This window comes from Leuciscus leuciscus, assembly GCF_965113295.1.
Source record: "Leuciscus leuciscus genome assembly, chromosome: 2".
Classification (NCBI taxonomy): Eukaryota; Metazoa; Chordata; class Actinopteri; order Cypriniformes; family Leuciscidae; genus Leuciscus; species Leuciscus leuciscus.
In genome coordinates this window covers 51,783,042-51,805,126 of record NC_138726.1, presented here as the reverse complement: position 1 = coordinate 51,805,126, position 22,085 = coordinate 51,783,042, and the positions used below count along the sequence as shown (strand labels likewise).

The 22,085-nt window shown below is 38.2% G+C and overlaps 2 protein-coding genes across 2 annotated transcripts; one reads left to right on the top strand and one right to left on the bottom strand.

Moving 5' to 3' along the window:
• Positions 1-21: 21 nt before the first annotated feature.
• On the top strand, positions 22-6,321 carry oxa1l (OXA1L mitochondrial inner membrane protein). Its single transcript, XM_082155745.1, has 10 exons — positions 22-173; positions 1,412-1,546; positions 1,761-2,058; positions 2,433-2,576; positions 2,809-2,894; positions 3,024-3,188; positions 3,472-3,576; positions 3,669-3,831; positions 5,534-5,614; positions 6,052-6,321. The coding sequence occupies exons 1-10, from the start codon at positions 63-65 to the stop codon at positions 6,171-6,173; spliced, it is 1,410 nt and encodes a 469-aa protein (XP_082011871.1). The 5' UTR covers positions 22-62; the 3' UTR covers positions 6,174-6,321.
• Positions 6,322-6,488: 167 nt separating this feature from the next.
• Positions 6,489-22,072, bottom strand: slc7a7 (solute carrier family 7 member 7). Its single transcript, XM_082155714.1, has 10 exons — positions 21,884-22,072; positions 19,972-20,578; positions 14,027-14,152; positions 13,764-13,908; positions 12,976-13,099; positions 11,198-11,301; positions 9,126-9,222; positions 8,834-8,983; positions 7,690-7,873; positions 6,489-7,602 (listed from the first exon to the last, which is right to left on the bottom strand). Exons 2-10 carry the CDS (start codon positions 20,465-20,467, stop codon positions 7,523-7,525), a joined length of 1,506 nt encoding a protein of 501 aa, XP_082011840.1. The 5' UTR covers positions 20,468-20,578; positions 21,884-22,072; the 3' UTR covers positions 6,489-7,522.
• Positions 22,073-22,085: the final 13 nt, after the last annotated feature.

The window sequence follows — 22,085 nt, the reverse complement described above, 5'->3', positions numbered from 1 at the left end:
GGGCGGAGCGGAAACGCGTTGTCCCTTTGCGCTCACCGTACAATGCGTTCTTTCGATCCAAGATGGCTGCGCTCAGGGGTCGAGTGGTTACTGAATGTCTTACAACATGTATGTTTCGACAAACAAGCACAGCGAGCATTTCTTCTCTTCCTATTGCTCTGACAGGGAATAAGGTGAGTGGCGTTTTGTACATTGACAATTCGCTCCCCAAAGTACACAAAAACGTTGTACTTCACATGACATGACTTTGACAGAAGCTAAATAGCATAGCTCAGGTTGTGTTGTTTAGAGCGGGTATTAATGTCTCTTGACATCTTCAAAACATTTAAAAATAAAGCTCTTAAAACATCAGGATTAATGTTCACATAGAAACCATTTGTTGATTGGTTGATAAATTAATATGTTGCCTGGACCAAGGTGTCATGATCAGGGTTATTTGGTGAGATCATAAATATATTTCATTTGTGTTATATATATTTTTGTGTCATAATTTGAAATATGTACATTTCTTGTAGAATAACAGCGTCGTCATGTGACTGATAACTCATTTTCTTTACAATTTGTCTTATAGTTTAGATAAGTGGTTCTTAACCAGGGGCCCTTAGCGAACTTCCAAGGGCTCCGCAGCTGTATGACTTATTTATATAATACTGTAATATATAATTCATATATTAATAAATGTAATATATTAGTATTTGATTTTTATGATCGATTTGAATTAAAATGCAAAAAAACAAACATAAAATGAAATACCCTAAGACAGAATACCCTAACAACCACATAGCAACACCCTAGAAACTGTGTAGCAAACAGCATGGCCTTAACTTCTTCATACTCAAAACTTTAAAACTACTTTTAAACTTTTTTTGCCAATCTTTCTCAAACCAACATCAAAGTTTCTCTACCAACTTTTTAATCTAGTTTTTATTGAAGAACATGGAACTTCTGGAATCACAAAATTAATTGTGGTAATTTGCCTGTCAGTACAGACACAAACACTCCCAGTTTCTATTAATAATATTTTATAGTTTGTCAAATATGGGGTCTTTGAATATAGTGTTGGACAGTGGGGGCTTTCAAGTCAAAAAGGTTGAGAACCACTGGCTTAGATATTCAAGAAAAAAAATATTTATTTGTTTGTTCATTTATTTATAAATTATTTTTCTCCTTTTTTGCATTTCACCTCCGCCTTGCTTTGTACAAATCTAGTTAGTATCATTCTACTCTACAATCACTCTTGCATCAAAATAATTGTGATGTTCTTCATTTGTAAGTTGCATTATATAATATTGTCTACTAAAAATGAATAAATGTAAATATCCTGAACAGCCTGTTGTTTATTGCATTTTTAAAAAAGGTCTGTGTTTGATTGTGCAATCTGACGTTTTTCCTGACTCCCATCTTGTTGCAGTGGTTTGTACCGAGATCACATCTTCACACTGGCAGAGGGAGTAGGGGTCCTCTAGTTAGGGCACTTTTTGGGTGTCCCAATCATGGCCAGTTCCTGCTGGTCAGTGCCGTGGCAGTCAGACACAACAGCTCGCAGGTGGGTTGCCCCAAAGGAATTTTCTTTTAGTGGCAAAGTGTTTCTACTACTGCCAAATACACTGCCTGGCCAAAAAAAGTCGCTGTTTGGGTATAAATCGGCAAATGCTTTAGAGTCTATGATCGGATCATTATTGCAGTGATTATTAGGAATTGTGAATTGACTATTGTGGTTGATTTTCAACAACTTCTCAAATATTTTGCTTATGTTACAGACGATAGAAGCAGCTCAGAGCTTGTCGACTCCAAGTGAAACGGCAGACGCTGCTCTATCTGTCCCAGTCTCCATCCCAAGTCTTGCTGCTGACCCCGCCCCCGCAGTCACACCACCAATCACAGAGCAAGTGGCCGAGGCTCCTCTCACTGCATTGGATGTCCTGCAGGGAGCTGGAGCTGAAGCCAGCCTATCAGAGCTCGGCTTGTGCAGCGCCACACCTGTGGGCCTGATCCAGAATCTGCTGGAGTTTATGCATGTTGGCATTGGGCTGCCATGGTGGGGGGCCATTGTTGCAGGTAGATTTGTGCATCTTTGTTTTGTAAATTATGGCAAGTTTATTTCTATAGCACAGTTTAAAACAACTTCGAGTTGACCAAAGTGCTTTACACTACTACAAATTATAACACCATTCATACAAAGAACAAACAAAAACAATAAAAAAGATTCTATTAATCTCTATAATACTTAAAAGCCAAAGAAAACAGATAAGTTTTTAGCCTTGGTTTAAAATCAGAGAGTGTTTGAGTAGTTCTAATACAGAGAAAGAATTAGGCAGAATTATGAATTCTATCTGTATGTCTGTCTATTTATCTATCCATTTGTCTGTCGTCTGTCTGTTTTTTTATTATTATAATTTTTTTTACCATAACTACCTGTCTGTCTTCCTCAGGCACCATTGTTGCCCGGTGTCTTGTGTTCCCGGTCATTGTAAAGGGACAGAGAGAGGCAGCCAAACTGAACAACGTCATGCCAGAAATGACAAAACTCACCAACCGCATGAATGAAGCCAAGCAGAGCGGTAACAAATTTGATTGTAAGTGTGTCATCTTTTCTAAACCATATTTTCTATTCATATATTTCTATTCTATAACTATACATTTTCTATCTGAGTGTGTAAATGGTCTTATCTCATGCATTGCTTCTTTTTTCTTTCCTCTGGTGTTTGTTCCTCTAATTTGTTCTCTCATTCTAGTCTCAAACTTTTTAGTAGTGGATTATTTTTTAGTATTATTTTTAATTAAGAAGAATTACTTTCCTTTCTTCAGTTTCAAAGGCATATACTGACTTGATGATGTTTCAGAAGAAACATGACGTGAACCCTTTGCGTGGGTTCCTAGTGCCCTTGGTACAGGTCAGTTACTGTCAATGCTTCTTTCTTATGAGCATCTGTTCGCTGTTTAGTTTTCAAGGTCAAGTTACTTGGATAATCAGCTGCTGTTTAGTAGTCATATATTTAACTTTTTATCTCTGTCCTCTTCAGGCTCCAATCTTCGTCTCTTTCTTCATTGCCTTGCGTAAGATGGCTGATCTCCCTGTACCGAGTTTGCAGACTGGCGGCCTCTGGTGGTTCACAGATCTAACCGCATCTGATCCATTTTACATTCTCCCCATTGCCGTGACTGGCACTATGTTTGCCATCTTAGAGGTAAATTAGTTCATAAAAAGAAATAAATTAATAATGGACTAACTGTAAAGTTATTCCAAATCTGTTTCTTTCAGTCATGGAACAAGAGGCTCTTTTTAATGCAATGAGCCAGGAATAAAAGTCACCATATGATCACTTTTGCATTTTCTATTTTTTAAACTATTAGATTTACATAAAGCTGCTGTATGTCTCCGAGACTTGGAATTTAGCCGTGGTTTGTAAGGACCATATTAATGACAGCCACAATTTTGAGGCATTGCAACCATTTCAAATGTGTTTTTAGTTGGGAGCTGAATCTGGTGTAGACAACCCCAATCTGAGGGCCATGAAGACCGTCTTCAGGATCATGCCCTTTGTTATCCTCCCTCTGACGATTCACTTCCCCACGGTTAGTCTCTCACACTCTCTCGCCACACAGTATTTGTGAAGGGATCGGTCTTCTCTTGTCATGCTGTGTCATGTGGTCTGTGTGTTTTACAGGCGGTGTTTACCTACTGGATGACCTCTAACCTCTTCTCGCTGGGTCAGGTGGCCCTGCTGAGGCACCCGACAGTGAGACAGAAGCTTAACATCCCAGAACGCATCACACACCCACCTTCAGCTCTGCCTATGAACGAAGGTTTCATAGAAAGCATCAAGAAAGGTGTGGATGGTTTTAAGAAGATTCTTTCTAAGGATTTTTCGGTCATCATAGTATTTATTAATATTTTGAATGAGCTTTTTTATTTTTAAGTTTTATTTTAGTTTTACTATATATATATGCACTGTGCATTTTTTTTTATATTTAGCTTTATTTTTATTTCCATTTTAGTACTTCAACTTAAACTTATTTGACAGCTGGTATTTGCAAGTGTAAATAGCAAGAAAAAGTTTTTTTTGGCACAGTGCAAATAGTGTTAAATGCTGTCTATGTACTATATCTTTGCACCTCTATATTTACTACATCTTTGCAGTGCATTGTAGTATATAATATTATAAAACAGTATGCAGCAATACCAACACATTTAGTGTAATATTATGATATATAGATCATTAGATAAATATAATACTTTGTCCATAAAATGCGTAACATATTTTGTCCCTTAAGCCCAGCCCTAAACCTACTTCTAACCCTAGCTGTTAAACACAAGTATTTCCATTACTAAATAATATATTTTCTTTATTTTAATTTAAAAATAAGCACATCTCAGTGCTGGTATGTAATGGGAAAAGGGAGAAGAATGAGTTCGGAAAAAGGTGGATTTGAACTTTGGTCGGTCGCATTAAAAACTAACGCCACCTACCTTACTCTCCACGCCACTGATTCTTTTATCAACGGGATTTCTTTTGCAATTTTGTCTGACTCAATCATACAATGATGGGCCTCACGTTAGTTAGTAGCCTCTGCCAACAACATGAGCTATTTGCTCTTGGTGTAAATAGACATTTAGTATCAAATACTATTTATTTCCGTTAGTTAATTTTAGCTAATTTTCATTAATTAAAAAAAACAAAAATTTCAGCCTCATTTCAATTACCGAAAATGCTGTTCCATAGTTTTTGGCCGTGTTTACACCTGGTATTAAGATGCGTTTTGGTCGATCGGACGACTATAAATAAAGGTGTAAACGGGGTCTAAAACGTTTTGAGCTTGTCCACTTTCAATCTCTTCCAGAGGTCGTTGAAAACACATTAGACGGGATTGATTTCGTAGTGTAAACGCTCATGTGGTCCAGTGTGTTCAAACAGCCACAAAAGACCGTCTACTCTCCGCCTACTGATCTAATGCATGAACATTATGGGAAGAGCTCTAGCCAGACGGGATTTAAACTTTGTCGGCTGGAGACCCAAGTTTGATTTAAAACGTACCTAGCACAATGTTCTCCCATCATTCCTGATTCCTAACACACACACAGTGTTCAGTGTGATCTTACAGCTGTCAGAGCAGAAATGTCTCCAGTCGCATTTGTATGTAAATTGCGTAAGCTTATTTCGTCCATTAGATTAAAAGATCTGAAAAAACCCATATATATACATATATATATATATATATATATATATATATATATATATATATATATATATATATATAACCCCATAGACCCTCCCCTCGAAGAAATCAGGACAGAAGTGGTTGAAAGTGGACAAAAGAGACGGGTTAAAACACCAGGTGTAAACAGGAATGTGTCTCCCTCGTCTACTTGTGATCCGAACGACCAAAACGCATCTTAATACCAGCTGTAAACAGGGCCTTAGTTGTAGATCACAAGAACAACACTGTTCTGTATCTGAATCTTCTCTCCTGGTCTTGTCCTTTTGCCCGTCTTATTTTCTCTATATAATGTTTCTGTGTCTGTTCACCTCAGGATGGAAGAATGCCCAGTTGGCTCAGCAGCTGGAGGAGAGAGACAGGAGAATTAAAGGACACCTGGATATGGCAGCCAAAGGTGAGGATTTGCTCTCCATAGCTCAGTTTAAAAACCTACTGAAATGTCTATGCCGTCTACTGCCTTCAAAAGGTCAGTAAGATTTTTTTGTAATGTTTTTGAAATATATATCTTATGCCCCCCAAAGGGGCATTTATTTGATCAAAAATACAGTAAAAACAGTAATATTTTTTAAAATATTACAATTTAAAATACCGTTGTTTTTTTTAAAATGTAATTTATTCTTGTGATCAAAGCTGAATTTTCAGCATCATTACTCCAGTCTTCAGTGTCACATGATCCTTCAGAAGTCATTTTATGCTGATGTGTTGCTCAAGCAACATTTCTTATTATTATCAATGTTGAAAACTGTTGTGCCGCTTAAAGCTAGGGTAGGCAATGTTTTTACAGCTGATGCTTGCCGTTCACATTTGTCATTTATTCCTGCACTTTCCAAGGTCCTCTAAGGCAGACTTTTACCCACAACCCCCTTCAGCAGTCAGCAGCACCAATGTCAACAGGAAAATCGAGTAGTCCAAAGGAAGACAAGAAGAGGCCCTGGGAAGAGACGATTGGCTAACACTTCGATGGATAATTTTGTGATCACTTTGTACATATGTATTGAGAAGGACTAAGGGATGGGTAGCAATATTAAGATTAAATATGACATTTGATGAAGAGGTGTTATGCTGTTTTCATGCCATTAAAGAGCAATCTTATTGCCTTCCCACCCTCTCCATTCATTTACAGTCTGCTGAAGTGCTGTTTTCATTCATGCACACACACTAATGGATCTCCCTCTTGAAGCTGTCATTCAAAGCACATAAATAAAACGACAGATAAAATAAGAGCCCAACGTGAATATTTATGTCCTCATGATTAACACACACACAGGTTTTGCATTTTGTCCTTTATTTTATTTATTTTTTGTCTTATTCAACTAGTTATTTATCACAAATCGATAACACTGCCATTGTCATTTCAGTCTTTACAAAAAATGGAAAATACTGCTTTTGATATTCAGATATAAACTTGTAAAGATAAAACATTCTGTAGTGGCAATTCCTTTCTACAAAATACAAGGTGTTTCATTAGGCTTTCAGTGTACAAGCATCTACATTTATGTTAAATTAACATGTGCAAGATTGATTTAGGTTTACAGCTGTTTCAAAGCAATGGTACAAATGTCTCTAAGTAATTCCTCTGTTATCAGTGCCATCATTTCATCATCTTTCCTACCCCTGCAACAAGTCAAAAATCGTTTTGTCGCACATTATCCACCGGTTTCACAGACAAGACTTAAGTCTAGTCCCAGACTAAAATGCATGTTTGAGCTGTTTTAACTGAAAGCAACTTGCACTACTTTATCTTAAAATATGTCAGTGCCATTGTTTTGTCTCAAGATGCACACCAGTAATGTTTTTAAAAAGGCACATTTATAAAAGCTACATAAAGGTGCAATAGGTGATCTGGGAAATGCTAACTTTAGCCTGCTAGCGTTGAAAGCAAATCGCTGTCTAAACCACGCCTCCTCCAAAACACATGAACACGCACAGATGACCAGAGACAATGTTAATGGATTACATCATATGTCATTCACCGGTGAGAAAACAACAGTACTGTTTGCCTGCCATTCTCGCTCTGTCTGCATAGCGTACGTGAACGCGCTGATGACGTGTGATGTTTGCGTGAACAGGCTGCGAGACAAACACACGTTGACTGACAGTCAAAAATGCCGCTCTTCTACATAAATATTTCCAATAAATATAAAGGACTTGCAGGGGACTTTTCACGTGATATCTGATAAATCTAAAATTGTAACCAGTGTGAAACGAGGTTAATCACATCAGCAGCTTGTGTATTGCATGTCCAGGTTTATTCCAGGTATAGCACAGTTGTCTTCTCAGTGCATCGTCGGATCGTCCTCTTCTACTCCGCCTTTTCATCCCCGGTGTCCATCTCAGTAAGAACACAGTAGCACACCTTCTGAATGAGTATACCTGAAGATGCTGGGGAAAGGGGAATGAAAATATTGACTCATCAATATAAAGAGCAGTTTTAACTCTGTAAATCTAAACTAGTATTAGAAGACATACCAATAAACTTGCGGATCCACATTGGCCGGCGTGTGGCAGGTAGATGGCAGCACAGGAAGTAGACGGGAACTCCCGATAAGGCAATGCCAATGCCGATTAACGAGTTGATAGTGTCGCTATATAAAGGCACCACCACAAGAAATATAGTGCAGAGGCAGAATATAATTGGGAAGAACAGGCTGAGCTGGAAAAAAGAAAAAAGGTAAGATAAATGAGAGTTTGGACTGTGCAAATTATTATTATTAGGCCTACTAAATGACTTCGGCTGACAGCAACATGGTGTTGGCCCATATCCGGCCCACATTTGGTACGTGTGGATTCCACATGTAACCTACCAGATGTGGGCCGAATCTGGGAAGACACTATGTTGCTTTCTGGGATGGTTAATGGCACTATAATGCTTGTGCACTAAACCAAAATTAATAGTTATTTATAAGAGCATTTTTCACCCCATCACCCCAACATTTTGTTTTGACTTCCTTTACGGGGTATGACACTTGACAAAATGACATTTTAATCAGTAAACATCATAATTTTCTTAAAATTCATACGCCCTCGTAATCTTTAATCAAAATCACTTCCCCTCCATCTTGCAGCAACATCTCTTCTCTTTCTGATGACGCGTTTACTGACAGGATATTTCACAACTGCAACTTTATATCTCACATTGGGAGATGTGACCCTGGACCACAAGACCAGTCTTTTTTTATTTTATTTTGTTGTATACATCATCTGAAAGCAGAATAAATAAGCTTTCCATTGATGTATGGTTTGTTAGGATAGGACAATATTTGGCCGAGATACATCTATTTGAAAATCTGGAATCTGAGGGTGCAAAAAAATCGAAACATTGAGAAAATCGCCTTTAAGTTGTCCATTTATGTTCGTGATTGTGCTGCATTCACTCAAAAAAATAAATGTTTTATATATTTACGGTAGTAAATTTACAAAATATCTTCATGGAACATGATCTTTACTTAATATCCTAATGATTTTTGGCATAAAAGAAAAATCTATTATTTTGACCCAAACAATGTATTTTTGGCTATTGCCACAAATATACCCGTGTTACTTATGACTGGTTTTGTGATCCAGGGTCACATATGACACCATGATTTTAGCAGATTCTGGTTTGTGTGGTTACCTTTAGTGGTCGAACTCTATCTGGTTGTTTCCATCGCAGATACATCTGTCCCAGGATAGACAGACCCACAAAGAACCAGTAGCTGAAGCTGTAGTAGTTGATCAGTTTAAAGACGTCCTCCACACACAGATACACAAGAGCCATGGCACCCTGTCACACAACAAAACGTGTGAGAATACTACACAGTTATAGACACAATGATTTATGGGCTATGCACAGAATTGAAACAGAACAAAAGTACATCTATAAAACAGCATATTGTGAGAGACAAATGGAGATGATGGGAACTGACATTGAAGAGTAGGGCAGGGATGGGGGTGTAGCGGGTGACGTGAATCATGCACAGGTAGTCTGGCAGGTGGCCCTCTCTGGAGCCCACGAAGAACAGCCTGACAGGAGATACGTGAATGAGAAATGAGCTGAGACTGAAGTTAGGAAGGAAAATGAAAATGGTGCCTGAGAGGGAATGTGATGAATCAGATGACAACAATGTCCCTGTTTACACCTGGTATTAAGAAGCGTTTTTGAAAAACGCACCAAGCACAATGTTCTCTCACCATTCCTGATTTCTAACACACACTCAAAGCGTTCGGTGTGGTCTTACAGCTGTCAGAGCAGAAACAAAAGCATATGAATGTTTTCTCAGGTCACATTCATATGTAAATTGGATGAGCTTATTTAATCCATTAGATTAAAAAATCTGAGAAAGCCCAAACATTTACCCGCCCATAGACCCTCCCCTCGAAGAAATCAGGACAGAAGTGGCTGGAAGTTGACAAAAGAGACGGATCAATACACCAGGTGTAAACGTGAATGTGTCTCCCTCGTCCACTTGTGATCCGAATGAACAAAACGCATCTTAATACCAGGTGTAAACAGGGCCAATGGCATTGGTTATGCTGCATGTGATAGTACCAAGCGGCAACCTCCCCGTCTCTCTCTTGAAACCAACACGGAAGTGAGTTAAACTGCAATTCATCCACTGGCCGCTTGAGGCTGGCTGCAGAAGTGAGTCAAATCTGTATCTCCCCCATGTTAAAATCACCAACTTTACAGCAGAAAAAAACATGTTTACAGCCTGGATCTCTATGTGGCTTTGGTCTATACAGCTAATTTTGCCCTTCATAACAACTGTGAGGGGGGTGATTTTTTTTATAACTCATCCGTTTAGTTGATTAATATTTAAAGTTCTGCATAATTAAGGGTGTGTCCACTTTTGAGTGACAGGTGGATTCCCGCTGATGTCAATGCTAGCCGTTTGTTTGCTGTTAGCCGCGTCACTACTCACTTCACCTCAGCAAATTTTAGCTGCTGAACTTGCCATCTCTGCAGTGTTTGTGCTTTTTTCGGGATTATTTCATACAATTTAATACACCCATTACTTCGCCCACGGCTTAGGATTCCGTCGTTGTCGTCGAGTATCGTTCGAGAGAACAACCAGCGCTGTATTTCAGTTGTTTTCCTCTGTGAACATGCACTAATGGATGTCTGACAATTTCGTTGGTTTTTGGAGTTTTCAGATTTAAAAACGTCTATAGATATAAAGGCTCGTTTGTTCTGCTCTCACGGAACAGATAGATTATAATATGCTTATGTACCGTCAGATGAAATCCTGCAGGTGTCGGCGCTTTCTCCGTCCGTGCTATAAATGCACATCCTTGAATGAGCGCGGATTTTCTAGCGCATTTACTTGAACTTCATAATATATCTATGGTTTAACCCATTTGAGAGGCGGCCAAGATCAGAATTTAAAATGGACTGAATAAGCTCTCTACAAACTTGACGAGCGATTCCGCGCTGACGGACCATAGACTATAAAAAAAAGAGTGACTGACATGTAACTGTTATGCACATAAATCACTGTCACACACACTCTCTCAGAATAATAGTTAAGTTACAGCATAATACATTTTCAACTAGCAGAATAGTACAGAATCACGATACACAGTCTCACTTGTAGCCATGTCTTTTAATAATATTTCGAAGGGCAAAAACAGGAACTTTTCATTGGCTTTACATCATCAACTGTCACTTTAGCGCGAGGCCCTGTGCAGTCGCAGACTTGGTACTTTCCATAGGGTACTTTCAGTAGCATATAGCATTACCTCCCAAGCCTGAGCTAACTCGATCACGTCGAGCGGTGAGCCGCGAGCGTGGTTTCATAGCCAGGCTCTTCCAGCTTCACCCACGCCCCGCCTCTTTGCCCATTTTCTGTTATCCGAGAGTGACGCAAGGTGACGCGAGGCCAAGATGGCGACGGCCGACTCCGCCCACTTTAGGCTTCAAAAATGCTCTTCAGAAACCTACGGGTGACGTCACGGACACTACGTCCATATTTTTTTACAGTCTATGGATAGTACTCACCTTGATGCAGCCACTATTGATGCATTTAATCCTCCAAAGCAGGAGAAGGCGACAGCGACCGGTATTGTCCAGTTGAAATACCCAAATACCTGGTCTGCAAATGTCTGTGAATTAAAACTTGAATTAGCCCAGGAACTAGCCAAAAGATGATTCAAACTTAAAACTTTACTTCTTTAATGTACACAACTGTTTAAAAGTTTTGGGTCAGGAAGATTTTTTAAATGAACACTTTTATGTTAATAGCGACAGTAAAGATATTTATCATATTACAAAAGATTTCTATTTCGAATAAATGCTCTTCTTTCTATAAAGAAAGAACCCTGAAAGAAAAATCAATGGTTTCCACAAAACTATTAAGCAGCACAATTGTTTTCAATAATCAGAATTTTTTCTTGAGGTCCAAATCAGCATATTAGAAGGATTTCTGAAGACTGGAGAAATGGTTGCTGTGCATTCACAGGAATACATTATATTTTAAAATATATTCAAATAGAAAACAATTCATTTAAAGCTGTAATTTCACAATATTACAGTTTTCACTGTATTTTTTATCAAATAAATGCAGCCTTGGTTAACATAACGTCACGTCTTTCAAAAGCACAACAAAATCTTACTAATAAAACCAAATAAGAACTAAGTTTACAGTTTTTCTCAGTCGCTTTGGTGCATTTCTCACATCACTATTTACATTTGCACAACAGTTAAACAATTAGTACAAACTGCAAAACCTAGTTGATAACCTGCAAAAGCGTGTTACTTGCTCAAAATGGATAACTCATTCCTCAAAAGCAAGTATTAATATCAATGAAAGTGTCAGTGTCATCAAGATGAAAAGTCCTGACACCACTGTTTATGAACAAGATAGTCAAATGGCTTTGTCATGTTTTCATTATGACAGTTTACTCTGTAAATGTTTTCCAATGCAAAGAAAGACAGATCTTGGTGACACTACCTGAAAATGCTCAAGACAGCACTAAATACTATTTGCACAGCCATTTGAAAAATACAGTAAAGTTACACATTACTGTATTTAGTGAGGTAACTGAGTACAAGACACTGAATATGTATGTTTCACATTTTTACTGCATATGCTCTTTGCAATTCTAATTTGTTCACAGCATTGTGCAAAAGAAAAAATACATCCTTATTTACAACAAACATAAACTCCCTTTGGGTAGAGCTGTGCACAACTGGAAACAATATTGCAGTACATATTGGAACTGAACATTGGTTGCAACTAATGCTTCACACACCCCTTCTCCTCAGTGAAAGCTGAGATTCACCTGAGAGAAATTGTTCAATTTAGGAGACATTTTCAGAAAAGAAAAAAAAGATTTAAAAAAATGTGTAAAATTTGCTTGACAGATTTTGACAACTAGTTCATCATTTTTGTATGTAATGACTCAAGCAATGAAATGAGGACTATTAGTTTTATATGGAATGACTATTCAGCATTCACAAGTATAGTTAATTTTGACTGACATGACATAAGCAAATGATAATGTTATAAAACAGCAGAGAGTTGTATGAAAGCAATAATTGATGCATGTCCAAAAGCATTTGTAATTTGTTGGAAGGAATGAGAAACTGCTACTATGATGTGCACAAATGACTAAATGTTGTGGAGGTTGAACTAACTGTTGTGCAAATGTAAATAGTGATGTGAGAAATGCACCAAAGCGACTGAGAAAAACTGTAAAAAAGAATATCTACTAAATTAATCTGTCCCACCATGTGTTTCTCAACAATATTGACCAGCTCCAGAGACGAATACTCACCACAGCCACGGCGTCACTGTCCAGGATGGCAGGGATGGGCAGGATTGTATAGTATGCCAGATTGGTAAGAATGTAGATCACTGTGACAATGGGCATGGAGATAGCAATGGCCAGTGGGAGATTTCTGCAAATAAATAAATAAATAAACAAATAAAAAACCCACCAGAGGGCAGCATTATTGTGCATATAATACCTGGCCTCTAAACAGTCTACAACTCTCCAAGCTCTTAGAGCAAACCCATAGGCATATTAGAAACTTCCAGGCAGATAAACTCTGCAGGACAGTACCGAGTTTGGACACTGCGGTAGATGTTTACATATTCTATGTATATTTGTGGTGATTCTCTTTTTCTTGTAATAATGACAGCTTCATCACATCTCATTCTGGTCTTTATCAACACAGAGTAGTTACTTCTACCCAGGACCCAAATGGAGAAGTGCTTGGATAGTTTGTGTGAAGGAAAGTTTAAAGGGAGCTCTTGTCACATGACAGACCTGAACATCCCACAAAAAGGCATGTGACAAAACCACACGTTTGCTGTGTTCAATTAGACATTCAGTAAATGGAGTGAATCAAAGATAAAGACATTTAAAACAGGTAAACCCAGCTAGATGCACTTTTATTTGATAGACAGACAGACAGACAGATAGATAGATAGACAGACAGATAGATAGATAGATAGATAGATAGATAGATAGATAGATAGATAGATAGATAGATAGATAGATAGATAGATAGATAGATAGATAGATAGATAGATAGATAGATAGATAGATAGATAGATAACCTCTCAGGGTTTTTGATCTCCTCAGTGACGAAGTTCAGCGTGTCCCATCCAGAGTAGGAGAAAAGAGCAGAATATAATGCCAGAGCCACGTCACCAGGATCGTGAGAGGAACCTGAGAACAGCCCTTCAAAGTTCTGTGTGTAACCTGAAACAAACACACACACAAACCAGCAGGATTTAATTATACTGTATACATACAGATACAAATAGTCACAAACATTATACAGGTGTAGGCCTAATATATTTTCTTGAAGTGTCTTTACCTTGGAATATCTTAACCAGGCCAGTGATGATGACGGCGATGAGAGCTAGGACCTTTACGTAGGTGAAGATGTCCTGAACGCGCGTCCCATACTTCACATACGCACAGTTCACAAATGTCAGCAAGCCTGCAGAACAAACACAGGTGAAGCTGAAAAACCAATTCTCATCGCACTGAGGAGCTCAGGTGACATGAGGTGCATGAGGTGTGCATCTACTAGGCTTTAAAGGGGATAGTTCACCCAAAAATGAAAATTCTGTCATCATTTACTCCCGCTTAATGTTGTTCCAATCCTGTATGCAGTTCTTTCTTCTGCTGAACACAAAAGAAGATATTTTGAAGAATGTCACATTTTAATTTGACAAGACTTTTGTATTTTCGTCAATGGAAGTCAATGGGAATGTAACTGAGAGTCAGTAAATGATGGCGAAATTAAAATTTTTGGGTGGACTATCCCTTTAAGGATCCGCATGGGTGTTCTTGTGAGTCTGAGTCAGTCTAGTCACAACATCACTGCAATAACATGAAATAGATATGGTCTTCCCCTGTTTTCCAAGAGGATCAATGATCTTCAGGGGTCAGTTTGTTTTGACCCAGGAATGTCTTGATTTGTGTGGGAGGTTCAGACAAAGGGAGCGTGTGAGCGAGTGTGTGTGTGATCATGTGTGTGTCTTTAGTAAGGTAGTCTTCCTGGCTTGAGGAAGCAGGGCTGCTGACTCTAGCACTCCTGCTGGTTGTTTTGCAAGGAACGAAAGAGCTTAGGGCAGCACTAAAGTTTGCGTGCGTTAGCGGGGTATTTTTTCTGCCATACAGCAGATCCAGCTGTAAGCACCTGCGCCTTGATAATGCATTCCATGAGAGAGCATTAAAACAATTCAAAACAAATTTGTATTGCTTTATATTGGAAATACCCCTTGATGATGCATTCATACAGGAAATAAACCAGTGGAAAGTGAACTGAAATTGAGTCAGAGCGGGCAGATTGTGTGAGGTCGCCTTAACACCAACGAGGAAGTAACAATGTGTCACAACTGGTTTGGGAAAAACAATCACGTTTACAAGATATAGTCACAGTCTGACCCATTAAACAACTGAAAAAATATATAGGCTAATATGTAGATGCTACAGTTCTCTCTCACGAATCAAGACAATTCTCTCTCTCTCTCTCTGAACACACATTTCTGAAGAAGAAAAAAACTGTTTTCTCGTCTTGCCGTGACTTCATCTTATCTGTTAAATGCTGCTATCAATGTTGCCTCAAGTTCATAAACTGCTCGCACACCTGTTTCTAATCTACTAATGCTTATGGAGGGCAGATATGTGTCTCATTCCTGTATGGCTATTTCATCTTTTACAATGAATATCCAATGGAAATATGAAACTAACACCATTCACTTTCACTGTAACTCATACATTCTGCCTAACGTCTAATTTTGTGTTTCATGTGGTTAAACGACTTGAGTAATTGTACAAAATGTAAATTTTTGAGGTGAACTATTTCTACTTGTGGAATATGTACATGTTATCATGTTATTAATTCATTATATTTTATTTCAGATGGGCCTGATGATTGAATGTAAATATTTAGCATATATTAAGTGATAGTTCACCCCAAAATGAACATACTCTACCTCGTGTCAATCCAGACCGGTCTGATATTTTAAGAAATGTCACAGGTTTTTGTGTTGTGGTTTTTTTGTCCATACAATGGAAGTCAATGCTCACCAAACCTGCGAAACTGAGATACACACAGAAGAAAGTACACATTGTATTTGTGATGAAAGAGAGAGATTGAAAGTGTGTCTCTGGATTCTAGATAAGTCCACTAGGACAGCTATTGCTCTCCTTCTCACTCAATGTCCTTTTGGCTCGATGCCATACTGGACTGTCATTAGCTATTAGTCATAAGGGTAAGATTGGTAATCGGGAGGACTTTACCTTCCAGGAATCAGCAGGTTCTTAGTTCCTCTTATCTTTCAATGAAGCATGTGTGTTTGTTGCACACCTCATTTAGATTTGCGGGTGAAATATGTATTTGAAAGACAAACTTTTTATCTACTCTTAATCTTAATTAGTGCTTCTCAGATGTAGAACATTTTAAATGTCTCCTTTGCCTGACACACCTATATTTCAGGTCATGAAGTCTCTATAAAACGCTGATGACCTGAATCAAGTGTGTTTGATTATGGGGGCATACAAAAGCATGTCCCAATTCAGAGGCTGCATCCTTCCAAGAACCAGACCTTTTGAAGTCCACAAAGGTCGAATTGAGCATTGTTAAATGGGACGGTCTAGCCTACGGAGGATCGCCTATAGCAACTGTGACAGCTGCCGTTGACGAGCGGCAGTGACGTTTGTACTGGACTATTTTAAAAGTTTTATTCAACAGTCTGAAAACAAAACAGGTTTCACAACCTGTTTAAATATGTTCGCCATGGTCCATTTCAGTGTTGGGGTAACACATTACAAGTAACACAAGTTACATACTCAGATTACTTTTTTCAAGTAACCAGTAAAGTAATGCATTACTTTTAAATGTACAACAAAATACCTGAGTTACTTTTTCAAATAAGTAACGCAAGTTACTTTGTTTTCCCATTTATTGACTGACAGCTCTTCTGAGAGAAATCATGAATAAGTGCAGAGGCATTGTGTGTGAACATGATGGATATTGTAGTTCTAGACTAAATGTGAGCCGGCATTTACTCATCACTTGCACAAAAACAGATTCAGTATTCCTCAAAATGAATAAAAACAGTGAAATGCAAACTCAGAATATTATGCAAACCTGCAATAATTAAATCTTTTAAATTATACAAATATACTTTATGTATTAAATCTCACTTTATTAATCATTGTCTTTGCTACTGACCTTTGATGATACTGTTCAACCATCCGAATAAGCAAAAATTACTGTTTCATTTTGATTTTGATTGCTTAAGTAAGCCCAGTAAAGTAGCGTAACGCATTATTTTTCATAAAAAGTAACTAAGTATTGCAATTAGTTACTTTTTAAGGGAGTAACGCAATATTGTAAAATTACTTTTAGAAGTGACTTTCCCCAACACTGGTCTTATGTACTTAATAAGTATACACTATCTATAAAATCGCATCTTGGTAAGATACAAGCTTTAAAAATGTACTTACTAGAGTAATTACAATTACTGAACCTACTCCTAATCCTAACCTTAACCTTAACGCATGTAGTTACCTTATATTACAGTATTTTCTTGGGTAAGTGCACTGTAAGTACACGTACTGTAAAATAAAGTGCAACCGTGTTTTTTTTACATTTGTATCGTTAGATAATTTCGGGTAAGATGAAACCCAAAACCTATTTAAATATTTAGCATATATTAAGTGATAGTTCACCCCAAAATGAACATACTCTACCTATTTGATTGGGTTCTGGGTAGGGTTAGGGTGTGGTTGTACCTTATAGCGCTACCCATCATCTCCAGTGAGGGGGACCTGGATGTCAAACTCCTCTTATTGGCTCTGCATTGAGTCGTGGAGTGTGCCGTCACATTTCTCTGATGCAAGACTTTTATTTTGAAAGACGTGTGTGAAAGCTGTTGACTCTTCTGTCAGACACAGTTTTAGTGAGTGCCTGAGAATAGCGCGTTGTCCCGATTCAGATGTTGTCACGCTATAAGTACGTGTCATCATTCTATCGTTATTTTCATAGCTTGTTCCCCGAAATAAAAAGTCTCTCACCTAAGAAAAACAAACTTTCCTGTCCGGTCAGACGTTATACTGTGCAAGTACAAGCGCAAATGCGGCGATGTTCACCGTATATTATGTTGTCAATTAGTAAGTCATGAAAAAAAGTAAAGTACCAATTTTTCACGTAACTGGTAAGGCATATGTTAGTTGGGAAGGATTTGCATGCAGGTATGATGTTCATTCTATTAATCAGTTGTAGTTTCCATGTTTTATTAACATGTTAGTATTGTGTATTCACCATGGTATATCTTTATTTTTATTTTTTATATAATGTGGTATATTTTTAAATGTCTGTGGTGACTTTACACTAACTTACAGACTTTATTGTATTTCAGTCCCAAACTAAAACTAGTTTGGGACTGCTATTTAACAGCGTTACCTTATAGGCCTACTGTTTATTCATCAGTATTAGTCATATTCTTACAAATTTTTTAAAGTGGGGCGGTACTTGTGTGTGTGTCAACAATTTTTGTGAAATAAATTTGCTCTGTTTTTAAAAACCAATTTATTACAATATGTATATATATATATATATATATATATATATATATATATATATATTGTATTTCCTAAAAAAGTGGGTCGAGGCTGAACAGCCATGTGGGTCCCATGTGGGTCCCATGGCCAAATCAGTTGAGAACCATGATCTAGATTATCCACTGATCTAGATTATTTGATGTGTTGATTATTTGAGGTGACAAAACAAATATGTTTTTCTTAGATTTCAAAATTGAGGAGAATGTCAAGAAATGCCTGTCCAATCGTCACTTTCTGTATCAGACTGCACTTTTTGTGCTATTGTGCATGTCTGTTCTGAGCAAGACGAATCACGTGAAATCAACCCTCAACATTAGCAGCACTCATCTGACACATTCTTTTCTTCTTCCCTTTTTCATTTAACATTAAATACTGACAGGCTTTCATTATTTCTCATAACTTCATAATTCCTCTCTCGCTCTTTTCTCCCCTTACAAAAATGTAGGCTACTGTGATGATGTCAGACAGTGATACCATAGAACTTTTTTTGTGAGTGTTTTTTGAACTCAATAGATTTTCCATTACGTTTAATGCCATCATTCACTCTTATTGTCTGTGGAAAATGTAGCACTGTGTTTATGTTTGTGTAATGTTAACCCACTACCCACTTCCTGCTGCCAATTCCTTCACTGTTCACACGCTCTTTCATATCGAAGTGCTACCAACATTCAGTGGATGCATAAATATGATCATTTTTGAGAAACAGACTCAAATATTAGTTGATTCAGAGTGGCAAAGCACATGACCATTCAAAAGTTTGGGGTCGGTAAGGTTTTTTTTTAATGCTTTTGAACGAAGTCTGTTATGCTCACCAAGGCTGCATTTAAAAAATAGAGAAAAAAAATAATATTGTGAAACTTTAACAGTTCTGCACTCAAATTTTTTTTTTATTAGTATCAAGCAGGAGATAAAATATACAAATATTCGGAACTAATAAAAAAAAATTAGAGTGCAGACCACGTGAGTGCTTTGATTGAAACATTAAAACTTAAAATAACTGTTTTCTATTTTAATATGAAACGTAAAGTTAAATGTTTTAAAAATGTAATTCATTCCTGTGATGCAAAGCTGAATTTTCAGCATCATTACTCCAGCCTTCAGTGTCACATGATCCTTCAGAAATCATTCTGATGCTGATTTGCTGCTCAAGAAACATTTCTAATTATTATCAATGTTGAAAACAGTTGTGCTGCTTAACATTTTTGTGGAAACCATATTTTGTTCAGGATATTTTAATGAATAGAAAGTTCAGAAGAACAGCATTTATGATCAATTTAATGCATCCTTGCTGAATAAAAGTATTATTATCTTAAAAAAAAAAAATTTACTGACACCAAACTTTTGAACCATAGTGTATTCTATTCTCTTGCAATAATTTTTTTTTTTTCAAATTCAAATGGTTTTGGAATGGTGAGTAAAGGATTCTGGGTGAATTATCCCAGACAGCACCATGGAGTTGGCCCAAATCTGGCCCACATCTGGTACACATGGATTCCACATGGCCCAGATGTGGGCCGGATCTGGGCCGAAACCATGTTGCTGTCTGGGATTTCTTTTAACTCTCATATCTCAAATGATCTTCTTGGAGACTTGAAGTACACAAACCTTCACAGGTAATCTGCAAAAGCACCTCCTAAATACATCCACACAAATCCACACACACACACACACACTCCAACTCACAGATGCAGGCTGCGGCCAGCAGACGATTGGCTGCGTAGGACGCTATACACGTTGGGAAGATGGGCTGCACCATATAGTTGGAGAAAGTGATGGCTATCACGGCCTGACTGGTGGGCTCGATGATCAGAAGAGAAGTCCATAGACGGATGAAAGCCAAAAAGCCTCCAAAGGCCTCCAGGATGTAAGCGTAGCTGGCGCCCGACTTGCTGATGGTGGTCCCGAGCTCGGCATAACAGAGCGCACCAAACACTGAGAAGATCCCACCGACTGTCCATACTACCAGAGATAACCCGTAGGAGCCGCTATACATCAGTACGCCTTTAGGTGAGACGAAGATCCCGGAGCCGATCATGTTTCCCACGATGAGGCACACGCCATTGAGCAAAGATATTTCTTTTTTCAGTTTCATGCACTCCTGCGAGCCGCCTGCCTTCAGGTCGCCGTTCGTTACCTCTGAGGACGGCTCTTCTGTGGGAGCAGGACTGTAAGACGCCATTGTTTTAAAAGGCCTGATAGATACAAATAAGACTGTCTAAACCAGTTCTACAGTCAGTTTTAGGAAGATCTGAAAAGTTCCCAGCTAGTTCTTGAGATCTTGAGGTGACATCTGGGAAAGATAGAAGGAGAGTGTTCAGTACTTATGCAAACACACACACACACATGCAGGCACATATAATAATCTCCAAAGAAACAGGGCAATCATAAAGAGCTCACATACACACTCTTGCTTCTCAAACGTACATATGGCTATTGCTGATCCATTAGACGTCAGGGCAAATGGCTTTTTAAAGGTGTGTAAACACAGACCCGGAGAAAGAGGTCTACATGTAAGTAAAACATCCAGCTTGCTCGTATTCCTTACTGCGTGAGACAGGATTGTGTGTCTTAGCCAACAGCTTACTCAGTCGCCATCCCTGACGTGAACATTGATCCACCTGATCGCTCTTCAACCAAGACCAAGTGGAGGGATTTTTAATACGTCAAGTCCAACTCAACTCTCTCTCTCTCACTTTTAGTATGGAGACTTCTTGGTGCGTCAGCATGCTGATCTGTCACATGCTCCTCAAGGTTCAACGGACTCAAAAGAGCTACGCTCAAAAGCACAAGCTTTGAAAACGTCTTCACGTAAAAAATGCACATACAGGGACATGTCTAGTTAATTGACAGCTTGTATATTCGAAGCTCAAAGTTGAGAGCCATTGATGCTGACTATGACAAACTATACACTGACGAGGCATGGTTATCTAATAAGAGTTAATGACATCCTGAAATCTGAGAGGAATAAATGGGAATTTTACACTGCAGAATTCTGGATTCCATGAAAAAAGAAGACAGAAAAAACATTTAAATTTAGAATTTGAAATTGTTGCAATTGTTCCCACCTTTCACACACTAACTCAGCAGTCATAAATCTGATGAATTGCCTTGTGTAATGGTTAGGAAGGTCTTATCACAAAAGAAGAAAGTCGCATTCGGGAAAGACCAAAAGAGATAGAGAGGATGATTAAAGAGCTGAGTTGAGTGGGTGGACAGTGGGCAATTACTGCACGTGATAATTAAAAAACCACACCAATGCAAGATCTTTAGGGACTGAGAGCAAGGTTCAGGACATGCTGATAAGAGCTCTGATAAAAAACAACAACTATAAAACAAAATCACTCAAGGTTACAGCCTAAGCCACCGTAGCGTGCTGTAAAGCAGAACATTAAGTGAAAATGATCTTCCTCAGAAACTAACTGTATAGAAACTACTTCCATTATATTACTTAGCAGAAAATTGTAGTAAGCTTCATGTAAGCTTAAATCGTTCCCATATAAAACAATACACATTTTTATAATGTGAATCAAAGCGTGATGAAATCATTCTGACCACAGCAAATACATCAGAGCTGAGCAGAATGGGTTTGCATTACCTTTTCCTCCAGGTGCTGAACTGGCATCAGGATGCAGCTTGTACTGGTGCTTTATCTGCCGTTCATTTTCGTAGACACGATCTAAGTCGAAGTGCAGTTCATGTTATTTCGCTGTGAGATCTCAGTCATATGGTCTCTGTCACGGCGACTCGTGCTCGAGGTCTCTTCCGTTCAGCTCGTGCGTTCGAGACGTTCGGGGTAG